The sequence below is a fragment of the Oxyura jamaicensis genome, chromosome 8 (genome assembly GCF_011077185.1).
Source record: "Oxyura jamaicensis isolate SHBP4307 breed ruddy duck chromosome 8, BPBGC_Ojam_1.0, whole genome shotgun sequence".
Classification (NCBI taxonomy): domain Eukaryota; kingdom Metazoa; phylum Chordata; class Aves; order Anseriformes; family Anatidae; genus Oxyura; species Oxyura jamaicensis.
In genome coordinates this window covers 22,722,212-22,739,750 of record NC_048900.1, presented here as the reverse complement: position 1 = coordinate 22,739,750, position 17,539 = coordinate 22,722,212, and the positions used below count along the sequence as shown (strand labels likewise).

The 17,539-nt window shown below is 52.2% G+C and overlaps 4 protein-coding genes across 6 annotated transcripts in view; 2 read left to right on the top strand and 2 right to left on the bottom strand.

Annotated features, from left to right (window-relative positions):
* Positions 1–302: 302 nt before the first annotated feature.
* Positions 303–10,662, top strand: LOC118170719 (vitamin D3 hydroxylase-associated protein-like). The gene is made up of 15 exons (XM_035333213.1): positions 303–658; positions 1,960–2,073; positions 2,404–2,544; positions 3,538–3,671; positions 4,016–4,222; positions 5,044–5,084; positions 5,453–5,577; positions 5,866–5,991; positions 6,524–6,621; positions 6,795–6,894; positions 7,773–7,816; positions 8,298–8,337; positions 8,981–9,089; positions 9,407–9,552; positions 9,712–10,662. Exons 1-15 carry the CDS (start codon positions 449–451, stop codon positions 9,835–9,837), a joined length of 1,761 nt encoding a protein of 586 aa, XP_035189104.1. The 5' UTR covers positions 303–448; the 3' UTR covers positions 9,838–10,662.
* Positions 10,663–11,257: 595 nt separating this feature from the next.
* NSUN4 (NOP2/Sun RNA methyltransferase 4) lies at positions 11,258–14,370 on the bottom strand. Its single transcript, XM_035333214.1, has 6 exons — positions 14,218–14,370; positions 13,381–13,790; positions 12,915–13,069; positions 12,586–12,740; positions 11,952–12,076; positions 11,258–11,742 (listed from the first exon to the last, which is right to left on the bottom strand). The coding sequence occupies exons 1-6, from the start codon at positions 14,317–14,319 to the stop codon at positions 11,469–11,471; spliced, it is 1,221 nt and encodes a 406-aa protein (XP_035189105.1). The 5' UTR covers positions 14,320–14,370; the 3' UTR covers positions 11,258–11,468.
* Positions 14,371–15,515: 1,145 nt separating this feature from the next.
* Positions 15,516–16,837, bottom strand: LOC118170721 (cytochrome b-c1 complex subunit 6, mitochondrial). Of its 2 annotated transcripts, none has more exons than XM_035333215.1 (4): positions 16,658–16,837; positions 16,528–16,571; positions 16,228–16,456; positions 15,516–15,791 (listed from the first exon to the last, which is right to left on the bottom strand). In XM_035333215.1, the coding sequence occupies exons 1-4, from the start codon at positions 16,820–16,822 to the stop codon at positions 15,759–15,761; spliced, it is 471 nt and encodes a 156-aa protein (XP_035189106.1). In that variant the 5' UTR covers positions 16,823–16,837; the 3' UTR covers positions 15,516–15,758. The 2 variants fall into 2 exon arrangements, with proteins under 2 accessions (XP_035189106.1, XP_035189107.1); XM_035333216.1 differs by having other exon boundaries at positions 16,228–16,389; positions 16,548–16,571.
* Positions 16,838–16,961: 124 nt separating this feature from the next.
* Positions 16,962–17,539, top strand: part of LRRC41 (leucine rich repeat containing 41) — a 9,723-nt gene continuing 9,145 nt past the window's right edge. The window contains exons 1-2 of one of the 2 annotated variants that reach the window (XM_035333212.1): positions 16,962–17,148; positions 17,240–17,326. In XM_035333212.1, coding sequence (XP_035189103.1) covers positions 16,980–17,148; positions 17,240–17,326 — 256 coding nt within the window. In that variant the 5' untranslated portion in view covers positions 16,962–16,979. The remainder of the gene's footprint in view (positions 17,149–17,239; positions 17,327–17,539) is intronic. The other variant, XM_035333211.1, reaches the window with a different exon arrangement.

Sequence of the window (17,539 nt, the reverse complement as noted above, 5' to 3'; positions counted from 1 at the left end):
CCCACAGCCATGCATCCTCTCATCATACTGTCCTCATTCCTGTGCAAGGAAATCTTGTGAGTTCAAGCTGTTTTTTCCCTTTCTTCCATTGTCCTCCTAGACCATGCAGGAAACAGGAATGAAGCTATTTCCTTGCTTCTTTTGACCAGCTGATCCCCCAGCCCTTCCTCCCCAGCAGAGCACTTCCCACAGTCCGACAGCCCGTATAAACCCAATACAGCCCAGGGTTCACTGGCTGTGCAAACTTAACCTTTTGTCCTTCTCCGTCAATCATTCCCCACTGCATGCCCCCATGAAGGCATCTCTTGCAGGGGTCAGCTTTGGATTTATAAACTACTTGCTGAGCTGAGACACTGGTGCTGGAAGGAGCAGATCTGGGGAGGCAGGGAAGCTCTCTGCCTTGCTTCTCTTTCTCACTCCATCCTCAGAGATCAGAGGGTCCAGCAAAATGATCCAGCAGCAGCTGAGGCAGCTCCTGCCAGAGCCAGAAGTGGCTCCTTCTGCTGCCCTCGGCCTTCTCTGTGGCTCAGCGGTGGTCGTGGTAGTCTGGAAATGGCTGGGTGAAAGGCAGATCCAGAAAAAAATGGAAGAGGCTCAGAGGACCCGGGAGGAAGGTGTGAAGAACATGGCAAAGGCTGTCCGGCAGTTCAGGGAGCAGGTAACCCATCCCTGTGGGCAGGCTGAGTCCCACTGGTGTGTCTTCTGACGTTGTTCTTCAGCTCCTGCTGCTAGCTTTTGTCACAGAGAGTCCAGGGGAGATGTTCGAGCAGCCTTCAACAAGGGGAAAGGCTGCTTTGGGAGGAAGGGAGATCACTGCTTTTCTCAAGCTGTAAGATATGTTGGGAGCCTACAGCCAGGGAGACGCCCCTCTGTCTTTGGCTCTAAAACCTGCCTTCTAGATAGCTCTTGGAGAGTCTTCAAAGGAAGAAGTTTCACCAGGATTCCCAGCGAGGCCTCCCTGCCCACCAATCTGCCCAGAAGATAGTTGGCCTAACTTAACACTAATGAGGCACCGGGCACTTAATGTCTCCTGTGAGCAACCAGGACACAACATGGGGATGAATGAGGCAGGCACCCACCCAGCATGGATGTGGCCCCCAGTTCCTGCAGTTCTGCAGCACTCATTTCTAACCCCCCTTTCCTCCCTGCTCTGTTTGCTTCTGCATTTGTGCTGGTTCAACCAGATCATGTCTACACAGGTAATGCACTTGGAGATAAATCAAAGCAACTACAAGTGATATACATCTTTACAACCTTTTTTCTTAAATATTTAAAAATATGTATTTATATATAGACATTAGGAAAAAATGGTGTCACTGAGAAATGCCAGCTGTCTTCACTTAAGCATAGTTTACCCACCTGTGAGTCTTTACTGATTTCTTCAGTTTGCTTGGCCTGAGCTATTAGATGTTTACTACCACCCTAGGTTGATACCAGGGCTGTCAGCACAGTGCCTACACCCATGCTAAGGGGTGAAGGGACAGACTGAGAATTATGTGCAAGGACTTTGGTATGTTTAAGGCACAAGCTGGACTCAATGATCCTTGTGGGTCCCTTCCAACTCTAGATATTCTTCTGGCCAGATTGGTTTGCTCAGCTGAGATTAACTCTCAGTCAAAGGATAATTCCCACAGTGTGGGAAGGCAGGCTCAGATGTGATTGTGATTGTCCCCCACTGCAATGGATGCATGAAGGTCTTCTACACTTTCAAAGACATTTGGATTCCTGGGTTTGCATCATGTTTGTGACATCCATGGGTCTTATAAAACAGCTTGAACTCAGGTGAGGCACTCATCAGTTCAGTCTCAGCCCCCATGTGCATGACCTGCCTTTCTGGCAAGCTCTGTTGGTAATGCTGGCAAAACACAAGGGACTTATCTCCTCTGAGACATGGCACAGGCCTCTGCCATGGGTACCCGGAGATGCTGTCCTGCCATTCTCGTCATCATCCTCTTGCAGGTCCCCAGTGTGCAGACAGATGCCATCCTGTCCCTACCCCTGCTGGAACTTGCTGGGAGACTACAGGAAGGGTCCTTTTCCCCCAGGACTGTCCTCTACACCTACATAGAGAAGGTGAGTGTCTGTTTGCAGCATGAAGGGCAAATTGCTTATGTTCTCCATGCTGTGAAGCATGGGCTGGTGACTGAGAAGATTTGTTGGAGCTGCTGATTATGGCAAGTCTTTAATCCAGCAGATACCAGAGGACAGATATGAAAGGACAGGGATACCTCTGTCTCCTGGACCATACCCATAACGAGATAGTCCTCTGAGATGGTCTGGGCTAGGATGCTCTGGGAGGGGTTACCACTACCACTTGCTTCAAAGATCCAAATAGCTACTGAATGCAGCTATATCATTATGCTGTTCTTAACTAACACCTCTTCCTCTACATGCCCGGCAAAGGCCCTGGAAGTGACCCAGCAGACAAACTGCGTGCGACATTTTATCCCAGAGTGTGAGGAGCAGCTCCAGGAAATACAAGGGCAGAAGAAGGGGCTTCTCTACGGCATCCCTGTCAGCATCAAGGACCATATTGGCCACAAGGTGCTTCCCTTTGTCCCCCTGAAACATCCCATCATGAGCTAGGCTGGGTGGCAATGTGTCAGGACACAGAGAACGGGGAAGGGGACCGATCCCTCCCTTGTTTACACTGCAGGAAGCCTGGCTGGGCCTGGGGCTGTGGCCCCACATCTCATTGCAGCTGCAGCCCTGGCAGTTAGGGGCTGCTGACCCCCTCATGTGAGGTGCGTGGATCTGGTGGGCGCTCTCTTTGAACTGAGTTAGGCCAGACAGAGTCACTGAAAGAGCTGATTTCAGTGACTCCACTCATGCTGGTGGGAGCAGACTAGGTATTGATCTCACAAGCAGTTCTCCTGACAGAAGATAAATCCTGAGCAAAGGGCCCCAGTTGCACGTCTGTTGCAGTGTCTCCATCAGTGAAAAACCAAATGATTTCTCCTCTGATACATAGGTGAGCACAAGCTGGGCTATGTGGTGTTTTGAGCCATAAGTTGGACTTATGCTTCAGGGTTTGCTGTATGATTGATAAGAACAGGGCTCAGCTTCCAAAAACTCACTGGCAGCAGGAACCATTAACCTTGAATACCTGCAGCACTGTAGCTTGTCCACTGAGCCCTTTAGCAAAACAAGACCCAGGCACCAGAGCTAACTGAAAAAGGACCACACTGTGTTTGCCTGGGCCTTACGTTCTCTCTCTGAACAGTCGCTGGTGGCTTCACCTGGGCAGCAGGACACTGGGCTTGATCCTGAGCTGGTGGGTGAACAAAGAGTACCGACAAAGTTGTATCTAGGTTAGGGGAGAGAAACAGCAGCAAAAAAGAGCAAGGACAGGTTCTGAAGAAGCCTTAACCCTGTAAGTGCATAGCAGCCCTCTGATAAGGATGGAAGGAGAAGGAGTCCTTGGCCCTTCATGAAAAGGAATAGATCAGTACTTCCCAAAAGGGACACCAGATCTTCCTTCCAGAACTGCACGGGAACTGTATTGACCCTGTCCACTGTCCCTTCTCCTCTCTGCAGGGGCATCTGTCAACCTGTGGGCTTGTGCAATACCTGGGCACTCCAGAGCAGGAGGACAGCGTTCTAGTCAAGGTTTTGAAGAGACAGGGGGCCATCCCATTCGCTAAGACCAACGTGCCGCAATCCCTCTTCAAGTAACATACATCATTAGAAATCTCTCCTCTGGCTGTGCGCCTGAAACTAAAACACATCCTGTAGGTCATGGACAGGCCACTTCCTGCCCCTAAAATGTTTCACAGATGAGTCCCTCTTCCAAAAAAAAAAAAAAAAAAAAAAAAAAAAAACACGGTAACATAACAAAAACTAAGTGCACTTGTGCATGGGGGGCAGGGGCTCATGGGAATGAGCCTTGTCCCAGAGGGTATATGGGGTGGAAGGAGGGGTTGACTATTGCCACATAAGCCCAGTACAAGAAAGAGACAACAAAGTCAAGGTGTTAGACTGTTCCTGACAGCCTGTTTTCTGGGTTTCTCCCCAGCTATGACTGCAGCAATACCATCTTCGGCCAGACCTTGAACCCTCTCAACCACCAGAAGACCCCCGGAGGCTCCTCAGGAGGGGAGGGAGCTCTGATCGCAGGGGGTGGCTCCATCCTGGGCATCGGCTCGGACGTTGGTGGCAGCATCCGCCTGCCGTCCAGCTTCTGCGGGCTGTGCGGGCTCAAACCCACGGCCAAAAGGCTCAGGTAGGTGCTGGGATCTGCCCTTCCCACTCTGCAAGGAGCCTGCAAACCCATGCTGCTCCTTCCCAAGGCACACCGAGTCCCTCTGAGCTCACACCCACCTTGTGCACTTACCCACCGTGTTCAGGCAGGGCTCAGCGAACGGACGGGTCTGCTGTCTGGTCACACAGAACAGCATGTCCTTGGTGAGGAAATGGGAACTCAGACCTGCCTGAGTGTCAGACCCTAAATCTCTGAACACAAATAAAGGAAAAACCTAACTTGTATGTTAGAGACAGAGAGAAATTTCTTTGTACCAAACAGTCAAATTGCCTTCAAACTGCAGTTTTGGAGGGACAGATGCTAATTGCCAAACTCAGCAGAAGGATGATATACACAGCGAGTGTTTGGGGGGAAACAGAGGACAGGTTCTTAAATGCTGGCTTGCTTTGCTCAAAATCTTTCCCAAGATTTAACATTGTTTTAACAGATAACATTTAACATTGATTTAACAGATAACACTGTTAGGTTCTGCCTGGAAATAGCAGTGTTTTCACTGTAAAACTGACCTGGAGTTTAAAAGAAAGAGGGGCTAAGGTGGTTCAATAACTCCAGAATGGGACATTTTTGGTTAAACTACAACTAAGAGTTGTTGTGGTTTAGATTTATTTATTTTTTTTTTTTTGACCAAAATTTTCTGTTTTACTCAGCTCAGATCAAACATTTTTAATAACTTATTTCTGGTTCAGGTCCTGAATGGAAGACCGCAGTGCCCTGTTCAGATGTATTGAGAATATCTCCCTGTTACTGGTATTAAAAAAATACTTTTTTTTCTTTTTCTGCAGCCTGTCTGGAGTGAATGGGCCAGTCAGTGGGATCCTGTCAGGTATGTGAATTTCAATTTTTATTTTTTATTTTTTTTTTCTATATGCTGTGATGAGCAGGAAGAGTGGAATGTGCCTGTCAGCTTTGTAGGACAGGCTGAGACTCTGCCCTGGGTTCAGCAAGCCCAGGTGCAGACTGTCATGGTTCCTGGGGGTCACCTCAGTGAAGTTATGTCACCTCTAAAGTCTTAAGTCATCCTCTAGGCCTGAGGATGGCCCGAGGCAGCCAAGACGTGTGTGGAAGCCACCTAGAACACCCCACCTCATTGCCTGATGGTTCCTTGCAGTCACTGTGGCCGTGTGGAGGGACAGACCAGTGCTTGGCACACTCCTTTGCTTACTATGGACATTTGCTCTCGTCCCATGCCAGTTCCCTCTGCGCTGGGGCCGATGGCGAGAGATGTGGACAGCCTGGCCCTCTGCATGAAGGCACTGCTCTGCGAGGAGATGTTCCGGCTGGACCCCACCGTGCCCCCCATCCCCTTTAACGAGGAGGTGAGCCTGGTCCTTAACGGTCCTACATGCCTTAAGGATCCAGTTGTCTTCATAGTACTGGCTTCTAGTAATTTGTTAGATCTCTTTGAGGGCTAGTACTGGCTTCTAGTAATTTGTTAGATCTCTTTGAGGGCACAATTTGTAATTATCGGGGAAAAAAAGGTTGTTAACAAAAATAAGTAGTTATTATTTCCGTTCTCTCAACTGGAGTGTGGTTTACCAGACTGAGAGACCCCAGCAAAGGATGGGGAGGAAGGCAACATCAGACTGGTGTCTCCTTTGCTCCAGGTGTACTCAAGCTCTGCTCCTCTGCGGGTCGGGTACTACGACACCGACGGCTACTTCCCGCTGCCTCCTTGCATGCGCAGGGCGGTGCGTGAGACCAGGGAGGCTCTGCAGGCAGCGGGGCACAAGGTGAGCACCACCACCCCACACTCTTCCCCACAGGGACTCCCCAGCTTTGCCCCTTCCTGCTGTAATCAACCTTCAGAAGATAAGCAGGGCCCCCAGGCTCAGCTGTGTGATAAATAACAAAGACACCATTTAAATTACCACGGTACTGAGGGGAAAGGGCCATGGGACACAGGATGGGAAACACCTTTCCCTCCATGTAGGCATGCTTGTAGAAACATGTTAGTAGTTCAAAGTGAGGCCATGTCTAAGGAGGGTTTGATTCAGCTGGGACACACGGAAAACTGGTGCACTTTCTGGCTCAGTGATCGTCTACAACAGGGTGGAGGAGAAATGGGGAGGCCTCAGACCTGAGCCAAATAGCTGTCAGGGAGGAATAATCATATGGGAAGATGGCTGAGCTGCTAAAGGGTTGAAATGGTCTCCTCCACCAGTGTGTGGAGCCCAAGGAGTCTCCTGCTCTGTCTGTGAAGTATATCTCCTTGGAAATTATTTACATCCTCAGGCTGCCACATGATTTTGTGTTTTGGTGCAGCTGGTGCCCTTTTCTCCACTTCGGATCCACTACGTCATGACTGAACTGTTTCTGAAGACGTTTTTTGCTGATGGAGGCCATGCCTGGTTGGATGAGTTGTAAGTAGGAGCCCTCTGGCAGGAGTGCTCTAAAACACCCCTATCCCCATGCCCCTGAGCACAACACACAGGCAAAACTAGCTCCTCTCACACCCCAAACAGGAGACACTCGGGTTTCTGAGAAAGGGCAAACAGCTTCTCTGGCATGATCTCCTCCTCTTGTCATCTCTCAGCACAGGAAATATTGTAGATCCAAGCTTAAAACCACAGGTGACTTGCTACAAGATCCCAAGGCTGGTGAAGAAGCTGCTGGCTCTGATTCTTAAACCTCTGGTGAGTTCCTGGCCTCAGGCTCAAAACAGAGTGGTGTCAGCAAGGCCCTGAGATGCTTAGAAGTGTGATGGTGCTGGGAGCCACCTCTAACTGCAAACACTGGGATTTAAGGCCGAGGCACATGCTGTCACTTTGGAAGGTCTTTTCTAGAGCCGTGCTGGGGTTTATCCAGTGCAAAAGGAAATGAGAAAAGGACCAGCAAAGAGCTGTAAAGAATAACGCAGAACCCACAGCAAGTGGTTCTTCAGATGCTGTATCTAGTGGTGCCCAGTTTCCTACAGATTCATGCGTTGGGATTACTACAGCAGGGGAACTCAAGTTTGAAGCTCTGTCCCTGTTTTGGAGACCTTCCAAAGAGCACACATTCACAGGGGTTTCCTGGTGATTAATAAGAGCTGATCCGCACTGCAGTCCCATTCATACAATAAACATCCTCTCATCCTGCATCCACCAGTTTTCTCTGCCCTTCTGTCCAGTTGGGTTGTTCTCAGCTAACAGGATCAAAAATGTAGCAGTGAGTGGGAGGCAACCAAAGTGCTTGCAAAAATCTTGTTTCTATGAGACACCAAGCAAAAAAAAAAATGTTTGCTTTATCAGAAATAAGTGTCTTGGTTCAGGTCAGTGCATTCCTCTGTGAGTAGGAAACAGTGAGCTGTAAGGGAAAAAAAAAAAAAAAAAAAAAAAAAAGGAGAACCAACAACATGAAGTCGGAAGCCAAGCAAAATGAGAACCATGTGGAGCATTCTTAAGCAATGTCACTCACCGTAAATGCAGCAGCCCCATAGACTGAGTCAGGGCACGAGCAGAGGTTTCCTGGGATGGCACAAGTTACTGCACCCTCACATCATGCCCCTAACGGGAAACATTTGCCTTTTCAGTTTCCCCGCCTGGCTGACTATCTGAATGCCCTGTGTGGAATGAGGTAAGACAGCACCTTCCCAAGGGATGCCTATGGAAACGAACTGTGCTTTCTCCTCTAAGCATCCACGATGGAGTGGGGGGCACTGGGTTCACGACAGGCTTTCTGCAGGAGCTGTTTCTCTGTCCTGGACAATTCTTCAGTCTCAGGAACACATCTCCCCACGTCCCTAGTGTTACACTGCCCCTAGTGTTACTCTGAAAGGATTAAGGGACTTGGACAAGGTTGTACAGGAACCTTGTGGCAGAGATAAGCACTCAATCCAGGCTGAGACTCCACAAGAGAAACCTTCTTTCTTCCATTTCCAGGCATTTGTTGCTTAACAGCTTGGCTAAATGCCTAAGGAAACTTCAGAGAAATTGAGGAAGATGTATTGTTTTAAGTAGTTGTTAAAATCACCGAAGCTTATCAACCTGGAGGATTATTTAAGCAGTTTCCCCTCTTCTTAAAGCTTTAAAAATGTTACTATAATTTCCGCTTGCAGGTCAGTGAATGAGTTGTGGAATCAACAGCATCAAATAGAGGTATGTTTTGAGGGCTTTTCTCTCGGGCATCATGCGATGAGTTGAGGCATTCATTACAGGGTCAGTTTGGCAGGGAGGAGGGGGGTCAGTGTTTAAGAAAGGGGTTGTGCAGTGGGGTGCTGGGGAAAAGACAAGGGGAGAGGCACAAAGGAGAGCTAAGAATGGACTAGTTGGGCTTTTTGGTCAGTTCAGCCAGAACTTCATGGGCTACAATGCTCATGCCCAAATGCCCACACTCAGTGGTCCCAGAGCAACAAAGGCTGTCCTGAAAGCAAGTCCAGCTAAAGAGGAACTTTTCCAGTTCCCATCCATAATTTGGCTATGTGCTGTGGAGGCAGACACTTGCACACAGTGTGTGTCTCCCTTTGGGGATATCTGCACTACAGGCTGCAAGAGATGAGTCCAAGGAGGTTCCTTTAGGGCTGGGCCAGCAGTGACACTGACCTGTCCTGACAGCACTGCGACCCAGTAACGGTTCCTCCACCGGGCACACACGCTGTAACCAGCCATTGCCTCTGCCTTGCCTCTGCTCTGGTGCACAGCTGCCTCTCAGCTTTACCACAGCCTGGTGCGTGCCCCAGGGAAGCCAAGGTGTTCCAGGCGTGGACATGGCCTTAATGTCATCTCCCCTTTCCTCCCAAAGGCGTACCGCTCAGAGTTCATCACCCAGTGGAGGGAACTCCAGCTAGATGTAGTGCTGTGCCCCGTCCTAGGGCCTGCCTTCACCGTGGGATTCCCGGGGAAACTCCTCCGTAAGTGAGCCCGGGACCTTCCTGGGAGGGGAGAGGAGCACCGTGGTTGTGACTGGACGGAAACGTCCACTACTGTGGAGCTTCACCACCAAAGCATTTTATGGGCATTAGGAAGGAAAATTAACTACCATAAAGCTTGGCAGACCTCTGGGTAAGGTGGATCTGGTGGCAGTTGTTTCTTGTAATAGGACTGGGACTCAGGGATGAACAGCCCTGGGCAGTTTTGCCTCCCAAAAGCAGCTGGTTCTCAGGGCTTCAAGGAGCATATCTGAAATTGAGTCTGTAGCTGCCTGTGTTGTCTGTTTTGCTTCTCTCAGCTGCCGTCTCCTCCACAATGCTGTACAACGTCTTGAACTTCCCCGCTGGGGTCGTGCCCGTCAGCGTGGTGACAGAAGCTGATGAGGAAGAACTGAAGCTTTACCGAGGATGCTGCGATGACTCCTGGGACAGGACACTGAAGCAGGTACGTGACACGGAAAGCAGTGGAGCAGACTTCTGGTGGATGTTCAGACTAAATGTCGCTGAAATGAATGGTTCCTAAATGTCTGTCAATATGGGCACAGCGCAAAAAAATAACTTCTTGAGCTCCACCATGTAACCCCTCACTGTGTCCCCTCTGCAGGCTGTGGCAGGAGGCGTGGGGCTGCCCGTGGCCGTGCAGTGCGTGGCCTTGCCGTGGCAGGAGGAGCTGTGCCTGCGCTTCATGAAGGAGGTGGAGACCCTCAGCCGTGGGAAGGGAGCAGCGTAGCCTCTCCAGACCCACCTCTGCAGGGCCAGAGGCAGCCAAGACACAAGTGGGGCAGCTCTACATCAATTTCCCCTTTTGCAATCTGAAGTGCATAAATTCCAGAAAGGAGGGAAAGAAGAAAAAAAATACATTTCCTGCCCTTCTTCCTGCTGACAAGCACAGATCCTGTAAAGGACACAGCAGTTTCCTCAGTAGCCATTAAAAGGACTGTAAATCTGCCTCGCTGTCCTCTGTCTTGGCTGAGATGCTGCTGGATTCATCTCTAAACAGCTCAGCAGCTGATGCAGAGACCAAAACAACATCAGCATAAATCTTCCAGCATGTCATCATACAAACCCTTCACAATACCAAAGTCCTTTGTTGAAAGGAAACCCTGTCTTGCCTGCCTCACATTCTTCCTTGGAAGAAAAATGAGAATATCTGAAGACTCCAGCTGGACACTGCAGCTTCACAAATTATCCTGCTGTCTGTCCCCCATCTCCTCTGCTGCTCATTTTCCTTTCTCCCCTGTTAGCCCCAATAAACTCATAGGGCTGAAAACAACCAGTTCCCTTTGCTACATTAGCAACTGTGCAGTGTTCCCCACCAGCACACTCTGCAGCCACACTGACGCTCGTGTTGGTCAAAGATGTGATGCAGAGGGCTGGAATGTCTTATATTGGTTCAAATGATCAAAGATATATGAACTGCACCTTCCTGAAACAATGGATAGGGGTGGGAGCTACCCTCAGTAGTATTTTCTTGCTCGCACTGGATGCAAGCATGGGCTGCTGAGGCTTACAGCACGGCTGAGAATACAGCTGTGTCTATTTACCCTCTCCATCGCTATTTTGCTCACAAAAATTAAAATACAGCTATTAAGCAAATGTTATTATAAACTTGATTAATCCTCCACTGATGGACAGATTGTATGGGTGCACAGTTATTCCCCAGATTCATACACGTCCCCCCGGACATTAAACGGTATCTAGCACACGTAGCAGTGCTCACTCCTCTCTCTATCACAGTTTTCCTGTCTGTGGGAGATGGCAACAGTCACTTGCTTCTCCACAGCACTGAGCTGTTTCCACCAGCAGGTCTCAAGCATCACAGGTGTATTTCCAGCCCCAGCGAAGCAGCATTCTTAAGAACCTCTTCTTTAAGGACCTCAGGCTGCTTTTTCTAAAAGCAGAGAGGTGACGCGCAGATACAGATTATGCAGATGGTGAGATCTGGGGCAGAAAGCCTGAGATCCCCACATGGTCTTCATTATCCTGAACCTGCTCATGTAGGATAGAAAAAGTCAGATGCAAGGGAGAAAACAGCATCTGCACAGGACTATTTATCCTGTTCTGAGACAGATGAGCTGCTCCCTCTGATGAGACCTCTCTCTTTCCTAGATTAAACTCCTCAAACAGACAAACAGGCAGCAGACTCCACGGCAGGTCCTTCTCATTTATTCTCTGTCTGCAGTAAAAAGACTTCCTTAGAGACATTTTAACAAGAAAAAAAAATATCAAGTAGTTCTTTCCCTGGAAATCCAGGGTATTTCATTACAGCCAGCAGTGGGGAAGAAAGTTCCAATTGAGATGGCCCAGAGATGTACAATGAGGAACCTGAAGCTTCCCAAGAGCCAAAATCTGCCACCCCTTCTATGCTCGGCGTAATTTGCAGAAATACATAGGTCCAAAGTTGGCTGTGAGGTGAGGAAGAACGAGCTCCCCCAGCCGGCAATCTGAGGAGAAAGAAAACGTGTCCTGGAAGAGCGTGCGGAAGTGGCTCAAGTCCTCAGCGTGGGTCATGATGCTGAACTGGGTTTCTGCAATTTCTATCGCTCTCTCGATCACATACTCGTTCTGCAGCAGGGAGAGGGAGCACGTAGAATACACCACCTCACCTCCTGGCTTGGTAGCAAGGATGCCAGCCCTAGGGAATGAAGAACAAACACACCATCACAGGAGGAAAAGGACAGTGCGGGACACCAGCACTGAAATCAGGAAGCCAGCACACAGCACATATGAGGTGGGGAGAGCTTTATACAGGTACACACGAAGTAAGACAGGTTTCAGTGCTGGCAGTTGCAAGAGCTGCTATTTTACCACAGATAACAACATAACAGTGTCAAGCTCACTCACATCAGCAGCTGCAGCTGCAGCATTGGCAACATCTGACGCTCCTTGGTTCTTCTTCTGTGGAAGATGTTGTTGTCTGTCTCCATCACAGAATGCCTGTCCGTCGTGCAGGGCACGTCCACGAGGACCTGCAGCAGCAGAGATCCTGCATCAATTCTGGCCTCGGATCGAGCTCAGAGGTCAGCCACCACCTCACCCAACACCTCCAACCCTGCCATGCTCCAGGTAGTACAGCAAAACTCCTGAGGGGACACCTGGTGTAACACCTCCCCCAAGCAGAACAAACCACTAAGGGGCCAGCATAGCCCAGCAGGCTCCTGCCTGACAGGAGAATGGGTACGGGTTGAGAAACAAGAAGCAACCATCTAAGTTTCATATCTAACCCCTTGCAAGTGATGCATTAGGATAGGATATTTATGGGCAATTATACAGACAGATAAAGGTACAACTCAGGATGCCCATATGCACTAGATGCTGCAGGAAGGGTATAACTAGAGGAAATACTACCCTGTACATGGCTTAGTCTCAGCATTTCAGGCTATGCAAGACTAAATAATTATACTGAGCTGCTGTCTCCCTCTGAAACAGAAGGAAACTGAAATAGTTGGCTTATCTTCACCAGTTCTCAGTCACTTACCTTATGGAAAGTCCCACCTTCCAGCTCTGCCCAGTCCCTTCCGTCGTACGACGTGACACTCACGGTTTCCCTGACATTCTTGGGAACGTAGCTATTGAGCATCTGGTACAATCTCTTTGTGCGGGAAATGGAGACATCATTGGCTGCCAAATGCCCTGGGGTGAGAGGATAAAACAGCATGCTGAAAAATTCACTCTGGAAAAAGACACACGATTCCCAACTCTTATAACCACAAAAGATTAACAGGCAGACAGGCAGTGCCATGTGCCGCAGCACTCTTTCCCATCCTAGTTTTACTCGGCAGCACGAGGAACAGCCCTTTCGCTTACCACAAGCCCCAGTCTGCAGCAGAGCCAGAGTCTTGCCACCCGGAGCTGCACAGAGGTCGAGGACGAAGTCATCTGGCTGCACGTTGAGGGCCAAAACAGGCAGGAGGGATGCTGCATCCATGAGATAGTAGCTGAGGAGCCCCAGAGAGTCTGGCCTGGAAACCACCATTTTGCATACAGAAAAGCAAGCACGTGAGGGAACAAAACAACTGGAGGTTAAGATGGGCACGTACAAAAGAAGCTGGTGCTAACACCCTGACGCTGGCAATGGCAACAGTGGTTTGTCCTAGAAATGGTCAATGAAATGTTATTGAAGGCCTAGCTGGGGATAGTCTGGCACATCTCACAGCCAACTAAAACCATTTCTTTTTTCAAAAACACAATTTATTTAGCTAGTTCTGTCTCGTGTGCCTGTGTGCTACATCTGGTTGATATCGGTGTGAAGAAGACAGGAAAACCATCTCACCAAGCAGGACGAAAGCGCGTGATATCGCCCCTGGGGAAGGTGTAGCACTTGATGTTGGAGCTGATGGGGGCAGGCAGCAGCGGTGACGTCCCTGCCTGTGTCACTGTCCTGCCTCCACCAGACGCCTCCTGGGACACGCTCTCCCCCTTCTCCGCTTCCGCTGCTGAGCCCTGCAGCCAACACCGCGCCTTTCTGGCGGCTTCGGAAACGAAATCGGTGGCGTTGTGCAGCTCCAGCTCCTGGGCGACGTGGTCAGCACAAGCGAAGTTGTTGACCAGGGCGCCGTACTTCTGCTCGCACAGCAGGCTGGCGCGGACGGCTGGCCACCGCTCCCGCAGCTGCAGGCTGTAGTTGGTGTCAAAGTGGTGCAGCGCCAGCCGCGTGGCGGGGATGCGGGGCGCCGTGGTAGCCTTGGGAAGAAAATATTGGGTGTGTGAACAGATAAAATACACAACGTAATATCACGGTGTCCCTCAGCCCCCGCGTTTCAGACACTCGGTGGCCTCTCCGCAGCCCTTCGTGCACCCAGGGGCTGGGGCACGGGGTGGGCATGCAAGAGGGGAAGGGATGGAGGGAACAGGGGAGCAGTGTCACGGGGGCACGGCTTGGGTGCGAGGAGAGCTGCAATGGGGTGCAAAGGGACCATAAGCGGGGCAGAGAGGGGTGAAATTGGGATCGGGAATGATGTAAGATTGAGGCGATGGGGAGAGAGGAGCGAGGGACGCAGCGAGCATGCAGAAGGGTGGGGAGGAGGAAAGATACGGGGGTGCAGCGGGGAAAAAAGGGGGTGCGGAAGGGCTGACGGGGAGAAAGGCCGGGCTGCGGCAGCGCCCTCACCCACTTCTCCTTGTGGCGGTGCCGCCGCGGCGCCGTGCCCAGCCCCAGTGCCCCCGGACCCCGCCGCAGCAGCGGCAGCAGCGGCCGCCCCCCCGCCGCCATGGCCCCGAGATTCCCCCCCACGCACCGGGCACCTTCCGGGGCGGAGCTGGGGCCGCGGGGTGAGGCCGCAGCCGCACGGGGGCGGCAGCGGAACGGGGCCGGGGGAGCCCAGCAACCGGCGGGCGGCAACCGGCTTCCAAATCGTGGCCCAGCGGGAAGATGAAGAGGGAATAACGCTGTCCCAGCGTTAGGGGGGTGTTTGGGTCAAGCGCCGTTTGGGTGCGTTAGGGGCTGAGCTTGGGATCCGTCAGAGAAAGGGTCATATATAGGCTGCCGCACTGGTAAAGAGCAGCCACGTTTAAGAGGTGATGTTGTAAGAGCTGAGGAAGTGTTTGCTGATGTTTGTTCCCTGATACTAAGTATCTTACCCCAAAGGGAAACAGAAGCACAGCCTGAACTCAGGAGTTGGGCTGGGTCATCTTTGCAGGTCCCTTCCAGCTCAGGACATTCTGATTTATGAACTCAACCCCACTGCACTGCAGCCCCAGGCTGGTGCTTACCGATGGTGCCACCTCACAGTGCAGCAGTGCCCCAGTCCCCAGGTCACCGCTCAGGCACCGTCCCCTGTTCCTGCACTCAAGAACAGGGGGAACCACCACGGTGCCTGTCTGCAGCCCCATGGTCAGTCGTTCTGGGACAGGACACAGAGCTGACCACAGCAGAGGCTTCTCCAACCTCTGCTAGCGATCTCTAAGGGGCAGCTGCCATTTTTCCCCCAAAGGCACATTAAACAGAAACAGTTTTACCTTACAGCTGAGGGTGAGAATCAGGTATCAAGTTTGGGAACAGACAGCACTATTTAAAAAAATAAAAAAAAAAAGTGTCCAGCAAAAAAAAACTAATTCTACTTCGCTGTTCATGTATCTCACAGAAATCACGTTTCTTTCCTATAAAAAAGTCAACGTTTCATGTTTTTCCTCTAGAAGGCAGCATTTTTTGAAAAACTGGTTTAGTCACAACTTACCAAGTGAACAATGTTGATCTTGTGGGGCTCAGAAATGCCTTTGTGGCTTCAACAAACTCTCAGCTGTGGGATCACGGCAGCCATCGGTCATCAAGGCTGCACAAGGACATTCCCACAAGTGAGGAAAAGTCTCCCCCCCATACACACGGGTGGGCTCTGACCCCCACTAATTTCACCTTAACCCAGTACCAGTACAAGTGAGAACCAGAGACTAAAAAATAAGCCAAGAGCATTTCCACAGGAACTTTGAATGTTTAATATGGAAAATTACAGAACATCAGCATGGGTTTTGTGTAGCTGCACATCTTCCATGAGAACAGATGCAGTGACATGCTGGCACTCACTCACTGCCAGAAAGCCACTCCGTTTTTAGTTCACATTGACAATAAACAGGCAGGAAGCAGAACTGTGAATCCAAGAACCGACAAGAGTTCTCTGTTAGATTATGGAAGCAGATGGACAATCACTCCCGTGTTCACTTCAGCTTGGTAAAGAGCTTGTGAGCAACCTGAAAGAGAAGACAAAGCACGCAGTGACTGACAGTTCCTCTTCAAAAGGGCTGGAAGTCAGCAGGGTTTTACCACCCATCTCTTAGTTTTCTGGGCCACTGATGCCCATGGCCCCACAACCCTCTTGCAGGAAGTCATTCCAGAAAACTAACGAGATTTCCTACAAAGCTTCACCTCAGATGAATAGGGGTTAACTTGGAAAAAGCCAATAAAACACTGTGGTATCAAAGCGTCACCTGCATGGCAGAAACATTGTTTGACATTATTGTTTAACAACCTACAGAACTTAAGCTGAAACTGCTGTTGCAAGTGGGAGAAGTGTTTAATACGAAAAAGCACCAACGTTCACAGCTTTTTGGAGCGACTCAAGAGCTACCAAGCATCATACTTTCATGCTCAGGAGCCTGGCTAAAGGCCGGCCTGCTATGCACTTACGCAGTGGTCCCTGGCGTGAAGGAAGTCGAAGAGCTCCTCGGTGCACTGCTCCTCTGTCTGGGACCTGGAGGACACCCTGGCGTCGCACAGCTCCAGCCGCTCCCGCGCCTTGGCGCACTGCTCCGTCTGCTCGCAGTGCTCCCGCACGGTGGTCAGGGGGTCCTGTGGGGGGGAGGGGGGGGGCACAGGGCTGCGGTGAGCACGGGGAGCCCCGCACCGAGCCCCCCACAGCCCAGATCTGCCCGCGGGGAGCCCGGCCCCGCAGCTCAGCGGGGACACGGCCCGTGAGGCACGGCGAGGGGCCCGCAGCCCCGACTTACCACCAGCTCTTCCTCCTCCTCCTCCTGCGGACAGAGCACAGCACAGCCGTTACCGACACGCCGGGCACCCACATCCCACCCGTCCCCATCCCCACCCCGTCCCCGCTCACCTCAGGCTCCCCGCCGCGCCCGGCGGCGCCGTGCAGCCCCATGGCGGCACCGAAGGACTCCCCACGGTCACCTCCGCCCGCCCCGGCAGCGGAAACGTCTCCACAGCGCCCTGCGCCCTCCCCGCCCCTCCTCAGCGCTTCCCCTCCCAAAATGGCAGCCGCCATGCCCCTCACATCATGCCCCCCGCCTTTCCCCTCGCTGTTCCTCGCAGCCGCCGAGCCCGGCCGGGCGGGAGCGGTCTGACCGCCGGGCTCCCCTCAGGGACAGGAGGCCGGGGTCCGCCGTTCCCCTGCTCCCCCACCCCGCTTTGACCTCCCCAAAATGGCCGCCAGCTCCTTCCCTTCTCAAAATGGCGGCGGCGCGGCCCGCCCCCGCCCCAAGATGGCGGCGCAGCGCGGGGCGATGGCGGCGGAGGGGCCGAGCAGCCTCCTGGCGCTGAGCGCCGCGGCCGTGAGCCGCAGCATGGCGGCCCTGGAGCCCGACGTCTGGGGTAAGGCGCGGGGAGGCGGCGGCACGAGCGCGGGGCGGCGGCCGAAGGGCCGGTCCTTCAGCTGCCGCCGTCTCCCTCTCGCTCTCCGCAGCGCTGCCCGGGCACCTCCTGAGGGGGCTCCTGCCGCTGCTCTCCGTCTTCCGTCTGGAGAGAGCCGAGGCCGCCGCGCGGAGAGCAGGTACGGCCGGCAGGGACGGGGGGCGGCCGGGGACACCCCCAAAACTGACCCGGTGGGGAGAGGGTTCCCCACCCCGGCTCGGAGGGGTGGACCCCAAAGTGTAGGGACCCCCCTCGCGGGACCCCAGAGCTGTAGGGCCCCCCCCCCCCCGGCCCCCGGGGCGGTGGGGGCCCCCCCTCACGGACCCCGGAGCTGTAGGGACATCCCTCATGC

Excerpts from the sequence above, each read along its gene's own strand:
- LOC118170719 (XM_035333213.1), top strand. The coding sequence starts at position 449 with ATGATCCAGCAGCAGCTGAGGCAGCTCCTGCCAGAGCCAGAAGTGGCT. Across the intron at positions 659-1,959 it reads TCCGGCAGTTCAGGGAGCAG|GTCCCCAGTGTGCAGACAGA; the intron begins GTAACCCATCCC and ends ATCCTCTTGCAG. Across the intron at positions 5,578-5,865 it reads CCATCCCCTTTAACGAGGAG|GTGTACTCAAGCTCTGCTCC; the intron begins GTGAGCCTGGTC and ends CCTTTGCTCCAG.
- NSUN4 (XM_035333214.1), bottom strand. The coding sequence starts at position 14,319 with ATGGCGGCGGGGGGGCGGCCGCTGCTGCCGCTGCTGCGGCGGGGTCCG. Across the intron at positions 13,070-13,380 it reads ACGCGCTTTCGTCCTGCTTG|GCCAGACTCTCTGGGGCTCC; the intron begins GTGAGATGGTTT and ends GGTGGTTTCCAG. Across the intron at positions 12,741-12,914 it reads GCTGCAGACTGGGGCTTGTG|GGCATTTGGCAGCCAATGAT; the intron begins GTAAGCGAAAGG and ends CTCTCACCCCAG.
- LOC118170721 (XM_035333215.1), bottom strand. The coding sequence starts at position 16,822 with ATGGCGGCTGCCATTTTGGGAGGGGAAGCGCTGAGGAGGGGCGGGGAG. Across the intron at positions 16,572-16,657 it reads GGCGCGGCGGGGAGCCTGAG|GAGGAGGAGGAGGAAGAGCT; the intron begins GTGAGCGGGGAC and ends CTCTGTCCGCAG. Across the intron at positions 15,792-16,227 it reads TTCACGCCAGGGACCACTGC|GTTGCTCACAAGCTCTTTAC; the intron begins GTAAGTGCATAG and ends CTTCTCTTTCAG.